Consider the following 26937-nt stretch of genomic DNA (forward strand, 5'->3'; position numbering starts at 1 on the left):
TTATCTGAAGGGTGAGATGTCCCGCCGATGGGTTTGAAAACATTTCTTGATGGTAACACGGACTGCTGGAGTGTCTCTCTGCCCCTCGAGCGGTCCACGCGTTTTATGAACAATTCGTCCCTCAACATCCATTTGGTATGAAAGGGTCCCCGGCCTTTGAGACAATAATTGGGGAATCCAATTTGACCCACTAGGGAAGATTCCCAAGTGAATAGGATGGGAATGGAGGGATATGGACCCCGGAAGTTTAGACAGGCATCATGGTCGGTCCAGGCTCGGAGCAGCCTGGGAGGGTCTGTTCCTCCGCTGTACTGTCCTCTTTTATCTCTTCTCTTATATACAGTTTCATTTACCTTAAATTATGGCGCTGTACAATGTGAATCGTGGCTTGGTTTCTGATTACTCTGTCTGGCTTCTACCCTCCCTGGTAAATTTGGAAACATGCAACTTGTTCTGAGACGATGCCTCATTAATATTTCTGCGGGCGGAATACCCGCTGTTGCGTGTGAAGAGGTACGATAGCTAAGGAGGGATTGAGAGGTTTTGGTCTCAAGGTTCCTCCTGACAATATCTTTAGGCGCAGTTTGAATGTGTTTAATACCGCTGAGAGCGGTGATGTTTTGAATGTCAGCACTTGTGAATACGGTTCCGTCGTCTGATACTTCAGGTAATCTAGGAGTTGAAAAGTATTGGTGTAATCTTTCGTTGGCAGCATGCAATAGTATCACGAGCAAAAACATTGTGCCCAGGAATGGACCAACATAATCGATATGTGTTCGTGCCCATGACCGGCCAGGTCATTCCCAGGCGGCAACCTTTGTCGTAGGTGGCACAGTGTTTGACAAGCTTCTCGATATCAGCATCAATACCAGGCTACCAGACATAACTCCTGGCTGCATCTTCATCTTAGAGATGTCAGGTTGAGCGCCGTGTAATTCAGTTAGGAGCAGCTCTCTGCCTGGTCCAGGAATGACCACTCTGCTCCCAGAGTACGATGCCACCCTGACAACTCAGTTCATTCCTGCGGGTAAAGAATGGTTTCATTTCCTCAAACTGGCTCATTTAACCATCCAAAAATATTTTGTCTCTCACTTTGGACACAAGTGGACCTCGATTGGTCCAGTTGCCGATCTGCTTCACCGAGACTGGTAATGTGTCTAAAACATTTAACGCCATGAAGGTTTCTTGTGTTACCGGAGTACACGTGGTACTTTCTTGCTAAGGGTAGGCGGCTAAGAGCATCCGCGTTCGCTGTGCGTGTTCCGTGTCGGTGCTTGAAGGTTCATTCATAGATGGCCAGAATTAACGCCAATCGTTGAATTCTTGCCTTGGAGATCGGCGGGATAGCCTTGTCCTCTTTGAAAAGACCCAAGAGCGGTTTGTGGTCAGAGACGATGGCTAGGTGTCTGCCATATAAATACTGGTGAGACTTCTTGATAGCAAAGACTATTGATGACCTTCCTCTCTTTCTTGTGAAGCGCCTTTTCCTGCCAATGAGGTGGATCCTGACACTTACCCTCTCAGCCTTTCAGAACCACCGCCCATCCCGTGGCCCAACATCGCACCAGTGGGGAGGTGTCGCAGGTCAATATCAGCTCTTTAGACGGGTCGAAGTACACTAACAGGTTTGCAGAATGCAGCAATTGCTTTACTCTGTTGAAAACTTCCTCCTGGGCAGCCTTCCAAGACCAACAATGGTGTTTCTTCAACTGAATATGCAGGGGAAGGAGACCAATACCATTGATAAGTTTGGTAAAGAAAGTCCATGGCGTCCATGGTAGTTTACCATCTCCAAAAATGATTTGGGGTTCATTTGTGTTGTGGGGGCAGGCGCCTCCTTTATCGCCCGGACTTCTACTTCCACAGGGTGTAATCCTGGTGCCGGCATGGTGGCACAGTGGTTAGCACTGCTGCCTCACAGCTCCAGGGTCCCGGGTTCAATTCCGGCCTCGAAAGACTGTCAGCGCGGAGTCTGCACGTTCTCGCCGTGTGTGCGTGGGTTTCCTCCGGGTTCTCCGGTTTCCTCCCACAGTCCAAAGATGTGCAGGTTAGGTGGATTGGCCGTGATAAATTGCCCTTAGTGTCCTAAAAGGTTAGGTGGGGTTACTGGGTTATGGGGATAGGGTGGAGGCGTGGGCTTAAGTGGTGTGCCCTTTCCGAGGGCCGGTGCAGACACGATGGGCCGACTGGCCTCCTTCTGCACTGTAAATTCAATGAATCTATGATCTACGTTAAAGACAATCACCACGCAGGGTCTAGTGTTGGGAGCAGCCTCCATCCTTAACTCCGGAGGTAGAGGCAGACGTTGTTCAGCTGAATCCAGACATCTTCACGCCACATTGTTCCAACCATGTTTCGCACACCGGTGTGTTTTCCCTCCAACATTGCGGAGAATATGTCCGGGGGGCGACGGCTTCATGCCGCCTTCTGGTGGGTTTCCTGACCCACCACTGAGGGCGCCAGCGGAGGATACCACTGTAAATCCACGCTGGCGTGAAAGCGATTCCTGGACATCCCACCATAATCTCACCCCCCCCCCCCCCCCCCACCCCCCCCACGCCCACCATCGAACCCACAAGCGGAGCTCAGGAGAAATCCACCCTCCGACTCTGGGCCCAGTCCAATCCCCTGCAGCCTCTGCCGCTGTTTTGACGAGAAAGCTGCAATCAATCAGATTGGCTGGCATCATTCAGAGGCGGAGCCTGCCGCCCGAGCGAGGGGCGGAAGTCCCATCTCTAGTTAATTAGCACTTGTTGGAGCTGCTAGTTTCTGCAGGGATACGAACACCCTGCCATACTGACAAACCCTGGCCCATAATTGCGGATAAACCACCCGTGTTACTCAGTACACCGTGTAGAATGCAGCACGGGGAACAATTATAATCCAGTTAATAATACTCTGCAAACAATTCACTTGCAGCAGGATAGGAGCGTCAGAGTAAGTGTTACCAACGCATAATTGGGAAGTGTTTATGAATAGGGCATGTAAAATTAAATTAATTGTTCCATTCTGATTCAATAGCCCAAGCAACAAGAACGATAAAAGTACATGAAGCTACTGATGAGTGAGCAATCCTGATGCACCGAACGTGCCTCAGAATCTTCATACCGCGGGACTAGTGTCCTGTTTTAACGAACTTTCTTCGAACACTGAGAACTCGTTGCAACTTACATTGAACATCGAATATTCTTCGCGATCCACCGCTGCGGTAACATTCAATTCACCAGTGTGTGGATCAACTACAAACAGGCCAATTGGTGGTTCATCGGCCCCCTTTCCGGTGATCACGTACGTAATCGAAACACCGGGTAATTCCTGTGCGTCTGATATAAACTAAGGGGAAAAAGAAACAGCAGAGGATGATTAATTTGCAACTTAAACATAGAAGATAGGAGCAGGAGAAGGCCATTCGGCCCTTCGAGCCTGATCCCATTCTCCCCAAGTGCGATATCTAGCCGCCTCTTGAACATATTCAATGTCTTAGCCTCAACTACATCCTGTGGTAATGAATTCCACAGGCTCACCACTCTTGGTGTGAAGAAGTGTCTCCTTATCTCTGTCCAAAATGGTTTACCCTGAATCCTCAGACTGTGACCCCTGGTTCTGGACACACCTATCATTGGGAACATCTTCCCTGCATCTACCCTTCTAGTCCTGTTAGAATTTTATAAGTCTCTATGAGATTTCCACCCTCCATTCTTCTGAACTCCAGCAAGAACAATCCCAACCTAGTCAATCTCTCCTCATATGACAGTCCCGCCACCCCCGGAATCAGTCTGGTAAACCTTCGCTGCACTCCCTCGAGAGCAAGAACATTCTTCCTAAGAAGGAGACCAAAACTGCGCACAATACTCCAGGTGTGCCCTCACCAAGGCCCTGTACAATTGTAGCAACACATCCTTCTATGAAATCTATGAAATCCCTGCTTCTATAATCGAACCTCTCGCAATGAAGCCCAACATACCATTAGCCTTCTTTACCGCCTGCTGCACCTGCATGCTTACCTTCAGCGAATGGTGCACAAGGACACCCAGGTCCCGCTGCACACTCCCCTCTCCCAATTTACAACCATTCAGGTAGTAATCTGCCTTCCTGTTTTTGCTTCCAAGGTGAATAACGTTACATTTATAGGACATGCTGGGCCAGCACACGGTCAATTCCAGCCCCACAGGCCCCGGAGTCACAACACAGGTGAATTAACCAACAATTCTTATAAAATACCTAAGTCTTTGGCCCTTCGGCTTATCAATAATCACAGTCATCAGGTTTGTAAATGTAAACACAATAACTATTTATTTATAACAAGAACGATGATGAAATCTGCAGAAAATACAACTGGTTAACTATTATGCAATGTCTAACTCCCCGCTTTAACATGCCCTGCACCCTCTACACACACGCGCACACACACGGCAGACAAACACAGAGGGATAGAAGGGGGAGGGGAAATATAAGTAAAAGAGAAAAATTATTTTTTTCAGATCGGTGTTTCCAGCACTTTACTCCTGTTTAAACAGTGCTTTCAGTTTGTGGTTTTATTGTAGGTTCACTCCAGTCTCTGTAATTTCAGAAATACACCATCCTGGAGAGAGAGCAAGAGAGTGAGAGAGGAGAGAGAGAGAAGAGAAGAGAGAAGAAGAGGAGAGGAGAGGAGAGGAGAGAGAGAGAGAGAGTCCTGTCTTTATCTGCAGCCTGTAATGGTTTTTCATGTACATTCATTCGTTCAGGTTCTCTGCAGCCCCGGGAATACAGCCTTTCTGGAGAAACACAGAGGGAGGAGAATAGAATCTTGCCTCTGTGCTGCCAGGAATCAAACTGAGCTCCTTGGGACTCGGATAAACATTCCACTGGGATAGGATCCAATCACCACCTGTTTCAGGGCAGAGTATGGCCTTTTGGGCCCATTCAATGTCCACCAGCCAACCAATCAATCCGAGTCCCACCCCAACTTGCTCTCTCTCTGGTGTCAACAAGTCTGAAGCCTCCTGTTCAAACCAGCAGGAACTAGTACTCTCCCCGGTAACTTCTGAATTCTGCTGCTAGACTTAATGGTACATGTCCATTAATCATCTATGGACCAAACATAATAATGACAAACTAAGAGGGGAAATAAGGGAATAAACAGGAAGGATTCTTGCAACACATTGAACCAAGCTCCACATATCCCATTGTTGCATTACTCCTCGAGGAATCCTACAATTGGAGATCTGGCTCGAACCATAATTGGCAAAGACCTTACACTTATCATCAGGGTGATCCACAACCCTCTGTGCAGTCTGCAATTCTTGTTTCTTGGTCGTACAGGACTTGAGTATTGTTGAAGAAAGAGACACTTTGTCAAACTTTTTTCTAATGCACTCATCAGGACAAATGGAAGAATGCCATTTCATAGGGGGCAACAATTTATACTTCATGGGAAATTCAACAGTGTTTCTCTTTCGTCGGCAATACTCAAATTCTTTCCCCCATATTTTACCTCACATTTTGCACGGGCTTATATCTGCTTTTCAATCAATAAAGTACATCTGACTTCTGGTGGCGGCCATGGAGTAGGTCGCACATTTGATAGCTCCCGCCTGTGACAGACTTTTGGACCTTTTCCCCTGTTTTTTCCCGGATTTTATGGGATAAATTGGTGAAGAGTGAGCCAGTGAGGAGAAATCTCCCTCCGGTGTATGGAGAATTGGACCAGAAGTGGCCGTGTGAGAAGACAAAGTCCTATAAGGAAGACGCGAGCAGAGCCGGTAACGCGGGAAAGCATGGCGGCGAGCAAGGGCCGCAGGGAGACAGCACAGTGGTCGACGGGGCAGCTGGTGGAGCTTTTTGAAGATTGCTTCACCAAGCTGAAGAAGGACTCGCTGGACCCGATTAAGGCTTTGATTGATCAAGTTGTGCAGAATCAAGAGACCCACGGGAGAGCGGTCCAGGAGGTGGAGAAAAAGGTGTCCGAGCACGAGGAGTACATACCGTGCAGGAGACCAAGGCGGAGACGATGAACGACTGCCAGAAAAGAATGCAGGAGAAGCTGGAGGACCTGGAGAACAGGTCTAGGAGGCAGAATCTTAGAACTGTCAGCCTCCCTGAAGGCAGTGAGGGATCGGATGCGAGGACTTACGTGACAGATATGTTGGAGAAGTTGATGGGGGCTGAGGCCCCTGGAAGTGGATAGAGCGCACAGAGCCCTCCCGAAGAAGCCCCGAGCGAACGAGACGCCGAGGGCAATGGTGGTACGCTTTCACCGATTCCTGGACAAGAAACACAGCCTGCGGTGGGCCAAGGAGGAACGGAGCAGCAAGTGGGAGAACTGTGAGCTGCGCATTTATCAGGACCTGGGCGCGGATCTGGCCAAGAGGCGAGCTGGGTTTAATCGGGCAAAAACGGCCCTCTTTAAGAAGGGGGTGAAGTTTGGGATGCTGTACCCAGCCCGTGTGTGGGTCACACAGGACTTCTACTTTGAAACACCAGACGAAGTATGGACTTTTATTAAAGAAAAGAGGCTGGAGGCGAATTAAAATACACTGAAGCCATGGAGAAGCACTGTGGTGGTGATTTGTTGTGCTGGGTTGTATAAGTGTAAGTAGTGCTATGTGTAATAAGGGGCTGTTTGGATGGATAAAGGTATCTTTTACTTGCAGGTAGCTGGTTAGGGGGGGGGGGGGGGGGGGGGGGGCTTTGGGGTTGGTTCTGCTTTTTGGATGTTTTTTTTCTCTAAAGTGGCTGTTTCTTCACTGCTTTTTTTCTGATGTTTGTTTACCGGGCTTTTAATATATTTATCCAAGTGGGGGGAGAGTGGAGAGAACAATGGGGAGACAGACTGCTTGGTGCCAGCGGCGGGCGCTATCAAATCAGCATGGGTCAGCTGACTCTCGGAAGCGCAGTGGGGGTGAGCAGGTGTTAAGCTGGAGCTTGACTTGGGGGGGTTGGGTTTCTAGTGTTGTTGCTCGGTGGGGGGAGCTGCTTTGCTGACAGGAGAGAAATTGTTACTAGGGGACAAATGGGAGGTCAGGAACGTCGAATGCCCGCGGGGGGGCTCGAGGAGGCGGAGGGCGCGAGCTAGGCTGGGCTAAAAAGGGTGATGCCTAGTCAGCGGCGGGGGGGGGGGGGGGGGGGGGGTAAACGGCTAGAAGCCCCCCGACCAGGCTGATTACATGGAACATCAGAGGGCTGAATGGGCCGGTCAAGAGGGTTCGCGTGTTTGCGCATTTGAGGGGGCTGAAGGAGGACGTGGCATTGCTACAAGAGACACACCTAAAGGTTACAGACCAGACGAGATTGAGAAAGGGGTGGGTCAGCCAAGTATTCCATTCCGGGCTGGACTCAGAGACCAGGAGAGTAGCGATCATGATCAACAAACGAGTGGCATTCGAGGCAGGGAGAATCGTGACAGGCATGGGCGGTCGGTACATAATGGTGAGTGGGAAGCTGGAAGGGGTGCGTGTGGTACTCGTGAACATATATGCTCCGTATTGGGACGATGTGGAATTTATGAGGCGGGTTTTAGGCAAGACATAACCTGATCATGGGAGGAGACTTTAACACAGTCATTGATCCGGAATTGGACCGGTCAAAATCCAGGACAGGTAGGAGGCTGGCTGCGGCAAAGGAATTGAAGGGGTTTATGGAACAGATGGGGGGAATAGACCCATGGAGGTTTGCACGGCCAAGGGCGAAGGAGTTTTCCTTTTCCTCACGTGCCCACAAGGTATACTCTCGCATCAACTTTTTTGTTCTGAGCAGGGCGCTAATACCAGAGGTGGTGGAGACTGAGTACTCGGCAATCTCAGTGTCGGATCATGCCCCGTATTGGGTGGATCTATGGGTTAGTGTGGAGAGAGGGCAACGCCTGCTGTGGAGACTGGATGTGGGGTTGCTAGCGGACGGAGCGATCTGTAGGCGGGTTAACAGGTCCATCCAGAACTACCTGGAAATAAATGATACGGGGGAGGTCTCCGCAGCGACGGTTTGGGAGAAGGATCCGGAGCAATGCGGGTCATACAGGCCGATTTCTCTACTGAATGTGGACGGCAAATTGCTGCCTAAGATACTGGCCATAAGGATAGAGGACTGTGTCCCGGAGATGATAGGGGAAGACCAGACGGGATTTGTTTAGGACAGGCAACTCAAGGCCAATGTTCGAAGGGTTTTGAATGTTATTTTGATGCCCTCAGAAGGAGGGGAGGTGGAGGTGGTGGTAGCGATGGATGCGGAGAAGGCTTTTGATCGGGTGGAGTGGGATTACCTGTGGGAGGCGCTGGGAAGGTTTGGGTTTGGTGAGGGATTTACTGACTGGGTGCGGTTGCTCTATCAGGCACCAGTAGCGAGTGTGCGTACGAACCGGCTGAGGTTGGGGTACTTTAAACTACATCGAGAGATGAGGCAAGGGTGCCCCCTCTCCCCATTACTGTTTGCTCTGGCCATAGAGCCATTGGCCATGGCGTTAAGAGCCTCTAGGAACTGGAAAGGGCTGGTTCTGGGGGCGAGCACCGGGTCTCGCTTTGGGGGGGGATGGGGGCACCGGGTCTCGCTTTACGCAGATGACCTGCTCTTGTATATTTCAGACCCGTTGGAGGGGATGAAGGAAGTAATGCGAATCCTGGGGGAATTTGGCAATTTTTCAGGGTATAAATTGAACATGGGGATAAGCGAGATGTTCGTGATCCAGGCAAGAGGACAGGAGAAGAGACTGGGAGAGCTGCCGCTTAGAATGGTGGGGAAGAGCTTTCGGTATCTGGGAATCCAGGTGGCCCGGGAATGGGAGGCACTGCACAAGTTAAACCTATCCCGGCTGGTAGAACAAATGGAAGGGGACTTTAAGAGATGGGACATGCTCCCGCTATCACTGGCGGGGAGGGTACAGACCATGAAAATGACGGTCCTCCCCAGATTTCTGTTTGTCTTTCAGTGCCTCCCCATCTTCATCCCAAAGGCCTTTTTTAAGCGAGTGAATAAAGTTATTTCGGGCTTTGTGTGGGCGGGTAAAACCCCGCGAGTGAAGAAAATGTTGTTGGAGCGTAGTCGGAGGGAGGGTGGGTTGGCGCAGCCGAACTTCTGCAATTACTACTGGGCGGCTAATATAGCCATGATCAGGAAGTGGGTAGTGGGGGAGGGGTCGGTGTGGGAGCAGATGGAGGTGGCGTCATGCAAAGACACCAGTTTGGGTGCATTGGTAACGGCACCTCTGCCGTTCTCGCCGGCCCGATACTCCACAAGTCCGGTGGTGGTGGCGGCACTGAGGATCTGGGGACAGTGGAGGAGATATAAGAGAGTGGAGGGAGCATCGGTTTGGACCCCGATTTATAATAATCATCGGTTTGTACCGGGTAGGCTAGATGGTGGGTTCCGGAGATGGCAAAGGGCAGGAATTAGAAGGATGGGGGATCTATTTATAGACGGGAGCTTCCCCAGCTTGAAAGCCTTGGAGGATAAATTTAAATTGCCAGCAGGGAATGGGTTTAGGTATTTGCAGGTGCGAGACTTCCTGAGAAAACAGGTGCCGGCCTTTCCGCTGCTGCCGCCACGGGGGATACAGGACAGAGTAGTTTCCAGTACCTGGGTGGGAGAGGGGAAGGTATTGGATACTTACCAGGAGCTTTCGGAGGCAGGGGGAAACCCCGGTGGAGGAACTTAAGGGCAAGTGGGAGGACGAGCTAGGAGGAGAGATAGAGGCGGGTCTATGGGCGGGTGCCCTAAGCAGGGTTAATACCTCCTCATCATGTGCCAGGCTCAGCCTGATACAATTTAAGGTAGTCCACGGGGCACACATGACAGCAGCTAGGATGAGTAAGTTTTTCGGGGTAGAGGACAGGTGTGCGAGGTGAGCGGGAAGCCCAGCAAATCATGTCCACATGTTTTGGGCATGCCCGAAGCTCAGAGGGTTTTGGCAGGATTTTGCTCAGGCAATGTCCACGGTGCTAAAAACACGGGTGGTGCCGAGTCCGGAGGTAGCGACCTTTTGAGTGTCGGAAGAGCCGGGAGTTCAGGGGCGAAAGAGGCCAACGTCTTGGCCTTTGCCTCCCTGGTAGCCCGGAGACGGTTTTTATTAATGTGGAGGGACTTGAAGCCCCCCCGAGTGTGGAGACTTGGGTTAACGACATGGCTTGGTTTCTCAGCCTCGAGAAAATAAAGTTCGCCTTCAGTGGGTCAACGGTCGGGTTCACCCGGAGGCGGCAGCCGCTCGTCGACTTTCTCGGGGAAAATTAAAATGTCAGCAGATTCAGTATTCCCAGTGGGGGGCAAGGGCCGGAATGTGAAAGGATGAAAATCGCTTATTGTCACAAGTAGGCTTCGAATGAAGTTACTGTGAAAAGCCCCTAGTCGCCACATTCTGGCGCCTGTTTGGGGAGGCTGGTACGGGAATTGAACCGCGGCTGCTGGCCTGCCTTGGTCTGCTTTCAAAGCCAGCGATTTAGCCCTGTGCTGATTGTTGTTTTATGGTTCGGGTGTGTGAAGATTGGGATGGGGGGGGGAATGTTTATTATACCATGTTGATGTCATTGTTAATGTTATTTTTATAACATTTTCAAATACCTTAAAAAAAATAAAGTACATCTGATTTCTTTGCAGCTTCTTTGTTCAACTTGCACGGTCTCATTCTTGGATGTACACTGCGACTGAGCATAGTTGTATATTATCCAGATTTACCACCAGCTGCCATGGTGGGATTTGAACCTACGCCCCCAGAGCATGAGACACCATCTCCCCCATTGACTCACGAGTGTCCTTCCGTCCCTCATCGCACCCTGTCCAATTATCCTTCCATTCCCTTCTCCCGAGAGTTCCCCCTTAAATTCATCTCCACTGTTCACTGTTCACCATCTCCCTGTGGGAGCGAGTTCTACATTCCCGCCACTCCCGGAGTAAAGAGGCTTCTTCTGAATTCCCAGTTGGGTTTTACTGGGACTGCTTTATTTTGATGGGTTTTGAAAACTGATCCCTAATTCTATCCTGTTGAATAGCCTTCCTAAGTTTAAGGACCATGCTACCTCTCTCCCCACTTTGTTTCAAAGGAAGAAGAACCGGCCCGTTTGTAGAAATGGCAGAATTGGGACGTGGAGGGGGTGGTGATATGCATCATTGTAAATACACAAGTGTGTTCACATTAACCCCTTGTGTATTTACAATGATGCATATCACCACTGAGGGTGGCTTGGGTCGGTAAAACTACGTTGACACACTTAAGGGGCTGGTTTAGCACACTGGGCTAAATTGCTGGCTTTTAATGCAGACCAAAGGCAGGCAGCACGGTTCAATTCCCGTACCAGCCTCCCCGAACAGGCGCCGGAATGTGGCGACTAGGGGCTTTTCACAGTAACTTCATTGAAGCCTACTTGTGACAATAAGCGATTTTCATTTCATTTCAGAGTGGAAGGGAAGACTGGAAATAAGAGCGTCCCCTGGAGAGGATCAATGATCCGTCAAAGAGTGGGCCTGATGATGGTTGTTTCGAATGGGAGGTGGACAATGTCCACGGAAAAATAAGCATGAAAAATAGAGGCGAGGTAAGAGGGTCAATGATCAGGATGTAAGGGAGTTCAGGAATCATTAAGGTCACTTCACAGAATTTCCAGTGCAGGAGGCCATTCAGCCCATCGAGTCTGCACCAGCCCTTTGAAAGAGCACCCTACTTAAGCCCACACCTCCAACGTATCCCTGCAACCCCACCTAACCATTAAGGGCAATTCATCATGGCCAATCCACCTAACCTTCACATCTTTGGAGTGTGGGAGGAAACCGGAGCATCCGGAAGAAACCCACGCACACACGGGGAGAACGTGCAGACTCCGCACAGACAGTGACCCAAGCCGGGAAGGGATCCTGGAGCTGTGAGGCAACAGTGCTACCCTGTCAGCCACGAATGGATAAGATGAACTTGGGAGAGGCCAGGGAGAAGTTCAGAGACGGCGATGGACAGAATTCAGCCCATCGTACCTGTGACAGCACTTTGAAAAACAAAACTACCTAATTATTCCCTCGGCCCTTGGTCCTGCTCCATAGCCTCGGTAACTATCTCCATTTTAAATAATTCTCCAATTCCCTTTTGAAACATACTGCCTCCGCTCTACGGGAACGTGTATTCGAGATCATGCTAACTCTCTACATTAATACATCAACGTACAAATTGAAGATCTTACGTAGTGACACATTGTTGATCACTTGTGTGCAAATCTATTACACATTGAAAACATTGCCAGAACATACAATAAGAACAAGGTGCGTCATCCATCCCTTCAACAGTTGCATATCTCTGATCTCTCGGGTCCCACGGCCCCCTTTTTAAAAAAAGTGTAAACGTTCCCAATCCGAATCCCTGATGGGACACCGCTGCCTCTCTCCCGGCTTCTTGACCTTTCGGCTGAGGTCAAGCGTGCGGTCAAGTGTGAGACAGGAATGATGCTCTTGTCGGCTTGGGTTTTGTTCATCTCTCTTTGAAATGGATTCAATTTGAATTGGAACTGGTTTTTGGGGCAAGTCCTGTTCACTCAGCACATTGGCTCTGCGACTCTTGAGAAAGCAATAGAATTTGGGAGATTAGATCCAAGAGTAGTTTGTTTTTTAATTGGCATGCAGGTAACACTAGCAAGACAATATTTGATAACCATTCCAAGTTTCCCTGAAGGCATTGGCAGTCAATGATGTGATATAGAATCCCATGGAGGGGTGTGGTATAATCGGGGTTATGTTATTGTACTAATGACAAAGAACAAGGAACAAGACAGCACAGGAACAGGCCCTTCAGCCCTCCAAGCCTGTACCGGTCATGATACCACCCTAGGCCAAAACCCTCAGCACTTCCTAGTGCCGTCTCCCTCTATACCCATCCTATCCATGTATTTGCCGAGATGCCTTTTGAACACCGTTAATGTATCTGCTTCCACAACCTGCCCTGGCAACGCGTTCCAGGTACTCACCACCCTCTGTGTAAAAAACCTGCCTCGCACATCTCCTCTAAACTTTGCCCCACGGACCTTAAACCTATGCCCCCCTGGTGACTGACCCCTCCACCCTGGGAAAGAGTGCCTGCCCATCCACTCTATCCATGACCTGGTGACAAAGAGTTCAAATCCCTCCCGAGTGTGTGATGGAAACGGAGTCAGTCGTGGCTCCCCATAGAGAATGTGACCATTGTCTGAAGAGGGAACGAGGACAACAGGTGGGAAAGCGAGACCAGCTGAGTTGCTCTTGGAGAGAGCCAGCATAGGCATGAACATGCCTTGTTCTCCGCTGTAACCATTTTCTGGGACCAATGGTGGCAAAGCGATAAATGTCACGAACTGAGTAACCCAGAGGCGCAGGCTAATGCGCTGGGCTCACAGGTTCAAATCCCTCCGTGGCTGCTGGTGGAATTTAGATTCAAAGAATACAGCGGTTCAAGGAGGCAGCTCATCACCATCTAGTCAAGGGGAGCCAGGGATGGGCAATAAATGCCAGTCTAGCCAGTAGCACCCCCATCTGGTGAATGAATTTTAAAAAATGGTTGACTATGCAAACTTCTTACTAATATCTGGGAACATTTTGGAGAGGTGGTGGTGTAGGTATTGTCACCAGACTAGTAATTCAGAGACCCAGGGGGTCTCTGGAGTCCAGTGTTCGAATCCCGCCATGGCAGCTGGTGAAATTTGAATGGTGGAATAGTTAACCCTAACCCTAACCATTGCCAATTGTCGTAAAAACCCATCTGGTTCACTAATGTCCTTCAGGGAAGGAAATCCGCCGTCCTTACCTGGTCTGGCCTACATGTGACTCCAGACCCCACATAGCGATGTGTTGACTCTTAACTGCACCCCCCCCCCCCCACCTCTGAAATGGCCCAGCAAGCCATTCAGCTCAAGGGCAATTCGGGATGGGCTGCCATAGCTGGCCCAGCCAGCAACACCCACAGCCCAAGAATGAAAACTAAAATTGCCGAAATTGGGAGAGCTGTCGCACAGACGAATCAAGCAACGGTCTGACACAGTCACACTTAAGGAATCATACCTTACAGACAACGTCCCAGACACCACAATCACCTTCCCTGGATACGCCCTGTCTCACCGGCAGGACTGACCCAGCAGAGGTGGCGGCAGTGGTATACAGTCGGGAGGGAGTTTCCCTGGAGCTCTGAACATCGGCTCTGGGCCCCCATGAAGTCTCATGGCTTCAGGTTAGACCACGTATTGAATCAATGTTGAACACCACTTGGAGGAAGCAGTCAGGGTGGCAAGGGCACAGGATATACTCTAGACGGGGGACTTCAATGCCTATCACCAATAGTGGCTCAGTAGTACCACCACAGACCAAACGGGCCAAGTCCTAAAGAAAAAAGTTGGGTCTGGGGCAGGTGGTGAAGGAACCAGCAAGAGGGAAAACATACTTTTTTTTAAAATAAATATTTTATTGAAAATTTTTGGTCAACCAACACAGTACATTGTGCATCCTTTACACAATATTATAACAACACAAATAACAATGACCTATTTTATAAACAAAAAAATGAATAATAAATAACAAAAACGAAAACTAGCCCTAATTGGCAACTGCCTTGTCACAAGTAACACTCTCCAAAAATATAATTTAACAGTCCAATATATAATTATCTGTAGCAACGACCTATACATATTATACAGTATATATTAACAACCCTGAGAGTCCTTCTGGTTCCTCCTCCCCCACCCCGATCCTGGGCTGCTGCTGCTGCCTTCTTTTTTCCATTCCGTCTATCTTTCTGCGAGGTATTCGACGAACGGTTGCCACCGCCTGGTGAACCCTTGAGCCGACCCCCTTAAGACGAACTTAATCCACTCTAGCTTTATAAACCCCGCCATGTCATTTATCCAGGTCTCCACCCCCGGGGGCTTGGCTTCTTTCCACATTAGCAATATCCTGCGCCGGGCTACTAGGGACGCAAAGGCCAAAACATCGGCCTCTCTCGCCTCCTGCACTCCCGGCTCTTGTGCAACCCCAAATATAGCCAACCCCCAGCTTGGTTCGACCCGGACTCCTACTACTTTTGAAAGCACCTTTGTCACCCCCATCCAAAACCCCTGTAGTGCCGGGCATGACCAAAACATATGGGTATGATTCGCTGGGCTTCTCGAGCACCTCGCACACCTATCCTCCACCCCAAAAAATTTACTGAGCCGTGCTCCAGTCATATGCGCCCTGTGTAATACCTTAAACTGAATCAGGCTTAGCCTGGCACACGAGGATGACGAGTTTACCCTGCTTAGGGCATCTGCCCACAGCCCCTCCTCGATCTCCTCCGCCAGCTCTTCTTCCCATTTCCCTTTTAGTTCATCTACCATAGTCTCCCCTTCGTCCCTCATTTCCCTATATATATATATATCTGACACCTTACCATCCCCCACCCATGTCTTTGAGATCACTCTGTCCTGCACCTCTTGTGTCGGGAGCTGCGGGAATTCCCTCACCTGTTGCCTCGCAAAAGCCCTCAGTTGCATATACCTGAATGCATTCCCTTGGGGCAACCCATATTTCTCGGTCAGCGCTCCCAGACTCGCGAACTTCCCATCCACAAACAGATCTTTCAGTTGCGTTATTCCTGCTCTTTGCCACATTCCATATCCCCCATCCATTCCCCCCGGGGCAAACCTATGATTGTTTCTTATCGGGGACCCCCCCCAAGGCTCCAGTCTTTCCCCTATGCCGTCTCCACTGTCCCCAAATCTTCAGTGTAGCCACCACCACCGGGCTTGTGGTGTAGTTCCTCGGTGAGAACGGCAATGGGGCTGTCACCATAGCCTGTAGGCTAGTCCCCCTACAGGACGCCCCCTCTCTAATCTCTTCCACGCCGCTCCCTCCTCCTCTCCCATCCACTTACTCACCATTGAAATATTAGCGGCCCAATAATACTCACTTAGGCTCGGTAGTGCCAGCACCCCCCTATCCCTGCTACGCTGTAAGAATCCCTTCCTCACTCTCGGGGTCTTCCCGGCCCACACAAAACCCATGATGCTCTTTTCAATCCTTTTAAAAAAAGCCTTCGTGATCACCACCGGGAGGCACTGAAACACAAAGAGGAATCTCGGGAGGACCACCATCTTAACCGCCTGCACCCTCCCTGCCAGTGACAGGGATACCATATCCCATCTCTTGAAATCCTCCTCCATCTGTTCCACCAACAGCGTTAAATTTAACCTATGCAATGTGCCCCAATTCTTAGCTATCTGGATCCCCAGGTAACGAAAGTCCCTTGTTACCTTCCTCAACGGTAAGTCCTCTATTTCTCTACTCTGCTCCCCTGGATGCACCACAAACAACTCACTTTTCCCCATGTTCAATTTATACCCTGAAAAATCCCCAAACTCCCCAAGTATCTGCATTATTTCTGGCATCCCCTCCGCCAGGTCTGCCACGTATAGTAGCAAATCGTCCGCATACAAAGATACCCGGTGTTCTTCTCCTCCCCTAAGTACTCCCCCTCCACTTCTTGGAACCGCTCAACGCTATCGCCAGGGGCTCAATCGCCAGTGCAAACAATAATGGGGACAGAGGGCATCCCTGCCTTGTCCTCTATGGAGCCGAAAATATGCAGATCCCGTCCATTCGTGACCACGCTCGCCACTGGGGCCCTATACAACAGCTGCACCCATCTAACATACCCCTCTCCAAAACCAAATCTCCTCAACACCTCCCACAAATAATCCCACTCCACTCTATCAAATGCTTTCTCGGCATCCATCGCCACTACTATCTCCGTTTCTCCCTCTGGTGGGGCCATCATCATTACCCCTAACAACCTCCGTATATTCGTGTTCAGCTGTCTCCCCTTCACAAACCCAGTTTGGTCCTCGTGGACCACCCCTGGGACACATTCCTCTATTCTCATTGCCATTACCTTGGCCAGGATCTTGGCATCTACATTTAGGAGGGAAATAGGTCTATAGGACCCGCATTGTAGCGGGTCCTTTTCCTTCTTTAAGAGAAGCGATATCGTTGCTTCAGACATAGTCGGGGGCAGTTGTCCCCTTTCCTTTGCCTCATTAAAGGTCCTCGTCAGTACCGGGGCGAGCAAGTCCACATATTTTCTATAGAATTCGACTGGGAATCCATCCGGTCCCGGGGCCTTTCCCGCCTGCATGCTCCTAATTCCTTTCACCACTTCTTCTACCTCGATCTGTGCTCCCAGTACCACCCTTTCCTGCTCTTCCACCGTGGGAAATTCCAGCCGATCCAAGAAGCCCATCATTCTCTCCCTCCCATCCGGGGGTTGAGCTTCATATAATTTTTTATAAAATGTCTTGAACACTGCATTCACTCTCTCCGCTCCCCGCTCCATCTCTCCTTCCTCATCCCTCACTCCCCCTATTTCCCTCGCTGCTCCCCTTTTCCTCAATTGGTGTGCCAGCAACCTGCTCGCCTTCTCCCCATATTCGTACTGTACACCCTGTGCCTTCCTCCATTGTGCCTCTGAAGTGCCCGTAGTCAGCAAGTCAAATTCTACATGTAGCCTTTGCCTTTCCCTGTACAGTCCCTCCTCCGGTGCTTCCGCATATTGTCTGTCCACCCTCAAAAGTTCTTGCAGCAACCGCTCCCGTTCCTTACTCTCCTGCTTCCCTTTATGTGCCCTTATTGATATCAGCTCCCCTCTAACCACCGCCTTCAACTCCTCCCAGACCACTCCCACCTGGACCTCCCCATTATCATTGAGTTCCAAGTACTTTTCAATGCACCCCCTCACCCTTAGACACACCCCCTCATCTGCCATTAGTCCCATGTCCATTCTCCAGGGTGTGCGCCCTCCTGTTTCCTCCCCTATCTCCAAGTCCACCCAGTGTGGAGCGTGATCCGAAATGGCTACAGCCGTATACTCCGTTCCCCTCACTTTCGGGATCAATGCCCTACCCAGCACAAAAAAGTCTATTCACGAGTAGACTTTATGGACATAGGAGAAAAACGAGAACTCCTTACTCCTAGGTCTGCTAAATCTCCACGGGTCTACACCTCCCATCTGCTCCATAAAATCTTTAAGTACCTTGGCTGCTGCCGGCCTCCTTCCAGTCCTGGACTTCGACCTATCCAGCCCTGGTTCCAACACCGTGTTAAAATCTCCCCCTATTATCAGCTTTCCCATCTCTAGGTCCGGAATGCGTCCTAGCATCCGCCTCATAAAATTGGCATCATCCCAGTTCGGGGCATATACGTTTACCAAAACCACCGTCTCCCCCTGTAGTTTGCCACTCACCATCACGTATCTGCCCCCGTTATCCACCACTATAGTCTTTGCCTCGAACATTACCCGCTTCCCCACTAATATAGCCACCCCCCTGTTTTTCGCATCTAGTCCCGAATGGAACACCTGCCCCACCCATCCTTTGCATAGCCTAACCTGGTCGATCAGTTTCAGGTGCGTTTCCTGTAACATAACCACATCTGCCTTAAGTTTCTTAAGGTGTGCGAGTACCCGTGCCCTCTTTATCGGCCCGTTCAGCCCTCTCACATTCCACGTGATCAGCCGAGTTGGGGGGCTTCCTCCCCCCCCCCCCCCCCCCCCCACTTGTCGATTAGCCATCACCTTTTTCCAGCTCCTCACCCGGTTCCCACTCAGCTGTATCTCCCCAGGCGGTGCCCCCCCGCCCATCCTCTCCCATACCAGCTGCCCCCTCTCCCCAGCAGCAGCAACCCAGTAATTCCCCCCTCCCACCCCCCCCGCTAGATCCCTCGCTAGCGTAATTACTCCCCCCATGTTGCTCCCAGAAGTCAGCAAACTCTGGCCGACCTCGGCTTCCCCCCGTGACCTCGGCTCGCACCGTGCGACGCCCCCTCCTTCCTGCTTCTCTATTCCCGCCATGATTATCATAGCGCGGGAACCAAGCCCGCGCTTCTCCCTTGGCCCCGCCCCCAATGGCCAACGCCCCATCTCCTCTCCCTCCCCACCTCCCCCCATCACCACTTGTGGGAGAGAGAAAAGTTACCACATCGCAGGATTAGTACATAAAACTCCTCTTTCCCCCCTTTTTAACCCCCCTCTTTGCCCCCCATATTCGCCCCACCACTTTGTTCAAACGTTCTTTTTAATAACCCGCTCATTCCAGTTTTTCTTCCACAATAAAAGTCCACGCTTCATCTGCCGTCTCAAAGTAGTGGTGCCTCCCTCGATATGTGACCCACAGTCTTGCCGGTTGCAGCATTCCAAATTTTATCTTCTTTTTATGAAGCACCGCCTTGGCCCGATTAAAGCTCGCCCTCCTTCTCGCCACCTCCGCACTCCAGTCTTGATAAACGCGGATCACCGCGTTCTCCCATTTACTGCTCCGAGTTTTCTTCGCCCATCTAAGGACCATTTCTCTATCCTTAAAACGGAGGAATCTCACCACTATGGCTCTGGGAATTTCTCCTGCTCTCGGTCCTCGCGCCACCACTCGGTATGCTCCCTCCACCTCCAACGGACCCGCCGGGGCCTCCGCTCCCATTAACGAGTGCAGCATCGTGCTCACATATGCCCCGACGTCCGCTCCCTCCACACCTTCAGGAAGACCGAGAATCCTCAGGTTGTTCCTCCTTGCGTTGTTTTCCAGTGCCTCCAACCTTTCCACACATCGTTTCTGATGTGCCTCCTGCGTCTCCGTCTTCACCACCAGGCCCTGTATGTCGTCCTCATTCTCGGCTGCCTTTGCCTTCACGTCCCGAAGCTCCCGCTCCTGGGTCTTTTGTTCCTCCTTTAGCCCTTCGATCGCCTGTAGTATCGGGGCCAACAGCTCTTTCTTCATTTCCTTTTTGATCTCTTCCACACAGCATTTCAAGAACTCTTGTTGTTCAGGGCCCCATGTTAAACTGCCACCTTCCGACGCCATCTTGGTTTTTGCTTGCCTTCCTTGCCGCTGTTCTAAAGGATCCACTGCAATCCGGCCACTTTCTCCTCCTTTTTCCATCAGTATCCAGGGGGGATTCCCTTCTGGTTTACCGCACAGTGTTTTTAGCCGTCAAAATTGCCGTTGGGACTCCTATCAAGAGCCCAAAAGTCCGTTTCACCGGGAGCTGCCGAAACGTGCGACTCAGCTGGTCATCGCCGCACCCCGAGGGAAAACATACTTGACCACATCCTCACCAACCTGCCTGCCGCAGATGCATCTGTCCATGACAGTATCGGTAGAAGTGACCGCCACACAGTCCTTGTGGAGGCAAAGTCCCATCTTCACATTGAGGTCACCCTCCATCACGTTATGTGGCCCTACCACCGTGCCAACTTTGAACAGATCTATCAACTCAAGACTGGGCATCCATGCAGTGCTGTGGGTTATCAGTAGCAGCACAATCTGTAACTTCATGGCCCAGCATATTCCCCACTCTGCCATTACCATCAAACCGGGGATCAGCCCTGGTTCAATGGAGAATGTAGGAGGGCATGCCAGGAGCAGCACAAGACGTACCTAGAAATTAGGCAAAGCTACAACATAGGGCAGGCCTACTTTGTGCCAAACAGCATAAGCAGCATGCGATAGACAGAGCTAAACGATCCCACAATCAACGGATTACATCAAAGTTCTGCAGTCCTGCCACATCCAGCCGTGAATGGCGGTGGACAATTAAACAACTCACTGGAGAAGGAGGCTACACAAATATCCCCGTCCTCAATGATGGAGGAGCCCAGCACATCAGTGCTAAAGACAAGGCTGCGGCATTCGCAACAATCTTCAGCCAGAAGTGCCGAGTGGATGGTCCATCTCGGTCTCCTCCGGAGGTCCCCAGCGTCACAGATGTCAGTCTTCAGCCAATACGATTCACTCCACGTGATAGCGAGAAACGGCTGAAGGCACTGGATACTGTAAAGGCTCTGGGCCCTGACAATATCCCGGCAATGGTACTGAAGACTTGTGCTCCAGAACTTGCCGCACCCCTAGCCAAGCTGTTCCAGTGCAGCTACAACACTGGCATCTACCCGGCAATGTGGAAAATTGCCCGGGTGTGTCCTGTACACAAGAAACAGGATAAATCTAACGCAGCCAATCACTGCCCTATCAATCTAATCTCGATCATCAGAGTGGTGGAACGTGTCATCAACAGTGTTATCAAGCAACTCTTACTCAGTAGTAACCTTCTCATGGTCACTCAGTTTGGGTTTTACCCGGGTCACTCAGCTCCTGACCTCATTACAGCCTTGGTCCAAAGACAAAAGATCTGAATTCCAGAGGTGAAGGGGGAGTGAATGCCCTTAACATCAGGGCAACATTTGACCGAGTGCAGCAGCAAGGAGCCCTAGCTTAACTGGAGTCAATGGGAATCAAGGAAAACTCTCCACCCAGCACAAAGGAAAATGGTGGTTATTGATGACCAAAGCTCCAGGACATTCACTGCAGAGCTCCCCAGGGTGATGTTTTGGGCCCAACCATCTTCAACTGCTTCATTAATGCCCTTCCTTCCATCAGAAGGTCAGAAGTGGAGATCTGCAACTGCTCAGACACTGAAGCAGTTTCTATAAGCAGCGTGACCTGGACAACACTGAGTGGCAAGTAACCTTTGTGCCACACAAGTGTCAGACAATGACCATCTCCAACAAGTGTTTAACCATCCCCCATTAACATTCAATGGCATTACCATCACTGAATCCCGCATTACCAACATCATAAGGGTTACCATTGACCAGAAACTGAACTTGACTAGCCATATAAATACTGTGGGTACAGGACAGAAACTGTGAATCCTGCAGTGAGTAACTCACCCCCTCCCCCCCCCCCCCCCTCCCCCCAAGCCTGTCCACCATCTACAAGTCACGAGGGTAATGGAATACTCTCCACCTACCTGGATGAGCGCAGCTCCCAACAACACTCAAGAAGCTCGACACCATCCAGGACAAAGCTGCTCCGCTTGATCAGCAACCCCATCCACCAACGTAAACATTCACTCCCTCCACCACCGATGCAACGTGGCAGCCGTGTGTACCATCGACTAGACGCAGTGCAGCACCCAAGGATAACGGCAACAGACAGATAGACAGGGGAACACCACCACCTAAAGTGCCCCTCTGTGTCAATAACCACCCTGACCTGGAAATATATCGCCATTCCTTCTCTGTCGCTGGGTCAAAACCCCAGAACTCCCTCCCCAACAGCACGGTGAGTGTACCTACACCATATGGACTGCAGCGGCTCAAGGCAGCGGCTCACCCCCCACCTTCCCGACCACGCCGTGAGGCGTGGGTGTTGGTGGCGAGCCCAGCATTCATTCCCCACCCCTAGTTGCCCATGTTGGGTAATAAATGCAGGCCTGGCCAGGCCTGGCCAGCGACGCCCATCTGCCCGCCAGTGAACCCAAATGAAAGGCAAACTTACCACAGCAATTGGATTGTTTGGCTTCTCATTTTCCACAATGTCAAGTGGTGCAACGATCCACTCTCTCTTCTGCCGCCTGAAGCTCCTTTTGTGTGGGAAAGAAATGACTTCAAGGCTCCTTTTCACAAGCTGCAACAAATTGGAAACCACCTCAGCTTGAGAAAGTTTTTTAAAGAAATGAGCGCTCGTTGACAATCACAGATTTGGGTTCAAAGGTTCAATTATTTCTGTCTAATTATTTCTCTTCCCCTCCCCCCACCCCACCCCAGTGCCTGCCGAGTCCCCTCATGTGTCCCCCCCCCAGCCAATGATCTCCGTCCCATCACTGACAATCTCCACTTGCCCCCAAACATCCCGTGGTCCTCCTTCACCCTCGACCCCCACCATGATCTCGCTTCCCCACCCCTCACCCTGGTAATTTCCCTTCACCCCTCCGCCCCCCCCCCCGCCCCCACATCCGTCCCTAATGATTTCACTTTCCTCCCAAGGTCCCCCACCCCACCGGCCAACAGTGCACACTCTCCTCCCACCCCAATACCACCAATTCTCCTTCACCCATGTCCCCCCCCATATCCCTCCCCCAACACAATCCGCTGCCGTCAAGAGTAACTCCCCTGCCTAGACGCCCCCCCCTCCCCAGTGATCTTCCTCTCCTTACCACACCGCACCCCCACCCCCACCCCCAGCACTCTTCCTTCTGCAACCACCCACCGTCCCTGTTGACCACCAATCCCTCATCGCAAATGTCACGGACGTGACAATCCCTCGCCTCCTCCGGCTATTGTCACGCGGTGGAGGCTCTCCACAACCAGCCTAGTAGGAAGCGGGGACGGGGGACGGGGGGGGGGGGGACGGGGGGGGGGGGCAGGAAAGATTTGTTTCCCCCCTCGCCCCCCCCAACTCCCTCCGCACCCTCCCTGTGTAGCCGAGCACCCGGCGCGTCCTCACCTCAGTCTTTTTGCGGGTGATTAACCGGACATCCACTGTCCGCCTCTCACCAGCTTCCGAATCGTCGGCCCACACTGTGAACCCGTGCTGCGAATCAAAGTCCCGAGGCCGAGCGGCACGGACAACTCCAGCAGCATCCACTTCAAAGCTGCTATCATTGGTCCCCAACCGGATCTTCCTCCCCTGGCCACAGTCATGGAAAGCCACTGGATTTGGGAAAATTGATGTGGAATTAGATTTGAACGTGGAAACGAGGGGCCGGATTCTCCCCGGTCGCCGATGGCGAAATCGCGTTCGCCGGTGGGCGGAGGATGCAAATTACTGGCAGAATCGGGGGGTGGTGCTGCTTCCGTGATGCTCTCCCCCCCCCCCCCACCCCCCCCGTACAGAGCAGGGTACTCCGCGCCACGTATCCACGGCGGCCCGCCTCCCGATGCTCCTTCCCCGACCGGCCAAGTTCCCGACGGCGTGGGTCTCTCACGGTCTTACCGGTCGGGAACTCAGCGTGACGGCTGCAGACTCAGTCCAGCGCCGCCACAAGTCGGGGGAGGGCCGATCTGCAAGCAGGGCGGGGGGGGGGGCATATTCAGGGGCGGGGGCACTGTGGGGGCAGTGGTCCGGGGCGCGCGAGCCAGCCGAAGGGCTGGACCGGTTTGCAGGCCGGGGCACGCAAGCAGCATCTGCCACGGAGCCGCGGCAAGGCCGCTGCAGGCTGCCGCCCTGCGCATGCGCGGCCACGGACCTGGCAAGTCTCCAGGGCAGTGTCGGCAGCTGGAGCCGGACGCTCGACGCTGCCTCCCTGCTCGCGCCCCCCCCCCAGCAAAACGGGGAATCGGCGGCCGTTTACGCCGGTTTTCCACCGTTCTCACGCCGGCGTGGGGCATAGTCTCCAAATCGGAGAATCCAGCCCAGGATAGTGCAGATGCTGGACTTTTAAAAAATTTGTTCATGGGGATGGGGAGGGGGAGGGGGAGGGGGCTTGGCCCCACAACCCAAAGATGTGCAGGCCATATGGATTAATTGCCCCTGAATTGGAGAAAAATAATTGGGTACTCCAAATTTATATTTTTACAAATCTACCTTTCTGTGAACAATTTAATGATCAAAATCAATGATTACAGCACCGTTACGGCCATCAATCACAGATGTGGCAGTATTTGGATTTTTAATAACATTACCGCAACAGATATAAAATATAATATGTACAATATAATATATAACAATTTCCAATAACAATTTGGAATATTCATCGCACAACAGAGGGCTGGCATGGACACATTGGGCAGATTGGCCTCCTGCACTGTAATGACTCCGCGGTAGTTCAGCATGCAAACTGGAGAAATTATGTAACTGTGTGAGGATATGCAATAGTTGAGGGAGACAAATTTACAGTTACCCCCATGTATATACTGAAACCATAAACGTTTAATGATGTGGAATGTTGCTACCATTTTGGAGGGAAGGGACAGTAAAGTGCACGGAAAGCCAAATAAATATTATTCGCTGCATCTCAGCTGGGACTCACCAGTAAGAATAACTTCCCCTTTGGAAACGTGGGGAGCAATCTCCGCCTCAACCTTGCGTTGGGAAAATCCTCTTTTGCAAGTACATTGCGTGACCTCAGAGTACGCCTGGAAAAATATTACACGTGTGCATAAAAAGGTTTACATATTTACAAGATAATAGATTTCACATCCACCAATCTCCCACGCTCAAAGTTTGAATGTTACATTGAAGTACACTAAACGTCCACCTGTAGGTAACCTTCTCTCACACTAAAAACAGTGGACATTTAATCCTCTGGTGGTACTTAAATAAAAGGTAGTAAGGGGGAAAGTGTAAGGCAGAGAAGCCATAGTCAAAAATCAAAAAGGGCGCCAGTACAAGGTACAGTGACTGAGGGGAGCTCAGTGAATAGGACCAGGAATACTAAAAAAAAAATAAAACGGGAAGTGAAAACATTAATGGTAAGCGATGCGGCAGGTTGTTACATGAAGATATGGGTTCAACGACAAGGAAAATTAGGAGAAAGGTTAAGAGGAAATATAACTTAGGAGAGGTTACTGATCAAGGTGTTAAGATTCAGAACAGAGGTAAAAAATGCCAACATAAGTGTACTTTAACTGAATGCTCGTAGTATTCGGAATAAGGTAAATGAGTTGATGGCGCAAATCATCGTGAATGACTATGATTTAGTGGCCATTACTGAAACATGGTTAAAGGATGGTCACGACTGGGAGTTAAATATCCGAGGGTATCAAACTATTCGGAAGGACAGAGTGGATGGTAAGGGAGGTGGTGTAGCTCTGTTATTTAAGGATGACATCCAAGCAACAGTAAGGGATGACATCGGTGCTATGGAGGATAAGGTTGAATCCATTTGGGTGGAAATCAGGAATAGTAAGGCGAAAACGTCACTGATAGGAGTAATCTATAGGCCACCAAATAGTAACATTATGGTGGGGCAGGCAATAAACAAAGAAATAACTGATGCATGTAGAAATGGTACAGCAGTTATCATGGGGGATTTTAATCTACATGTCGATTGGTTTAACCAGGTCGGTCAAGGCAGCCTTGAGGAGGAGTTTATAGAATGTATCCGCGATAGTTTCCTCGAACAGTATGTAATGGAACCTACGAGGGAACAAGCGGTCCTAGATCTGGTCCTGTGTAATGAGACAGGATTGATTCAGGATCTCATAGTGAGGGATCCTCTCGGAAGGAGCGATCACAATATGGTGGAATTTAAAATACAGATGGAGGGTGAGAAGGTAAAATCAAGCACTAGTGTTTTATGCTTAAACAAAGGAGATTACAATGGGATGAGAGAAGAACTAGCTAAGGTAGACTGGGAGCAAAGACTTTATGGTGAAACAGTTGAGGAACAGTGGAGAACCTTCCAAGTGATTTTTCACAGTGCTCAGCAAAGGTTTATACCAACAAAAAGGAAGGACGGTAAAAAGAGGGAAAATCAACCGTAGATATCTAAGGAAATAAGGGAGAGTATCAAATTGAAGGAAAAAACATACAAAGTAGCAAAGATCAGTGGGAGACTAGAGGACTGGGAAATCTTTAGGGGGGGAACAGAAAGCTACTAAAAAGCTATAAAGAAGAGCAAGATAGATTATGAGAGTAAACTTGCTCAAAATATAAAAACAGATAGTAAAAGTTTCTACAAATACATAAAACAAAAAAAGAGTGGCTAACGTAAATATTGGTCCTTTAGAGGATGAGAGGGGAGATTTAATAATGGGAGATGAGGAAATGGCCGAGGAACTGAACAGGTTTTTTGGGTCGGTCTTCACAGTGGAAGACACAAATAACATGCCAGTGACTGATGGAAATGAGGCTATGACAGGTGAGGACCTCGAGAGGATTGATATCACCAAGGAGGTAGTGATGGGCAAGCTAATGGGGCTAAAGGTAGACAAGTCTCCTGGACCTGATGGAATGCATCCCAGAGTGCTAAAAGAGATGGCTAGGGAAATTACAAATGCACTCGTGATAATTTACCAAAATTCACTAGACTCTGGGGTGGTCCCGGCGGATTGGAAATTAGCAAACGTGACACCACTGTTTAAAAAAGGAGGTTGGCAGAAAGCGGGTAATTATAGGCCAGTGAGCTTAACTTCGGTAGTAGGGAAGATGCTGGAATCTATCATCAAGGAAGAAATAGCGAGACATCTGGATGGAAATTGCCCCATTGGGCAGACGCAGCATGGGT

At 50.5% G+C, this 26937-nt stretch overlaps 1 protein-coding gene across 1 annotated transcript in view; it reads right to left on the reverse strand.

The window, feature by feature from the left end:
* The window catches only part of LOC140385878 (desmoglein-2-like), a 115311-nt gene that overhangs the window by 60129 nt on the left and 28245 nt on the right, over nucleotides 1-26937 (reverse strand). Inside the window, exons 2-5 of the mRNA XM_072468487.1 lie at nucleotides 24739-24844; nucleotides 23214-23419; nucleotides 22266-22394; nucleotides 3172-3333 (exon numbers count right to left, since the gene is read on the reverse strand). Of these exons, the coding sequence (XP_072324588.1) occupies nucleotides 3172-3333; nucleotides 22266-22394; nucleotides 23214-23419; nucleotides 24739-24844 (603 nt within the window). The remainder of the gene's footprint in view (nucleotides 1-3171; nucleotides 3334-22265; nucleotides 22395-23213; nucleotides 23420-24738; nucleotides 24845-26937) is intronic.

Source organism: Scyliorhinus torazame, chromosome 11 (assembly GCF_047496885.1).
Source record: "Scyliorhinus torazame isolate Kashiwa2021f chromosome 11, sScyTor2.1, whole genome shotgun sequence".
NCBI lineage: Eukaryota > Metazoa > Chordata > Chondrichthyes > Carcharhiniformes > Scyliorhinidae > Scyliorhinus > Scyliorhinus torazame.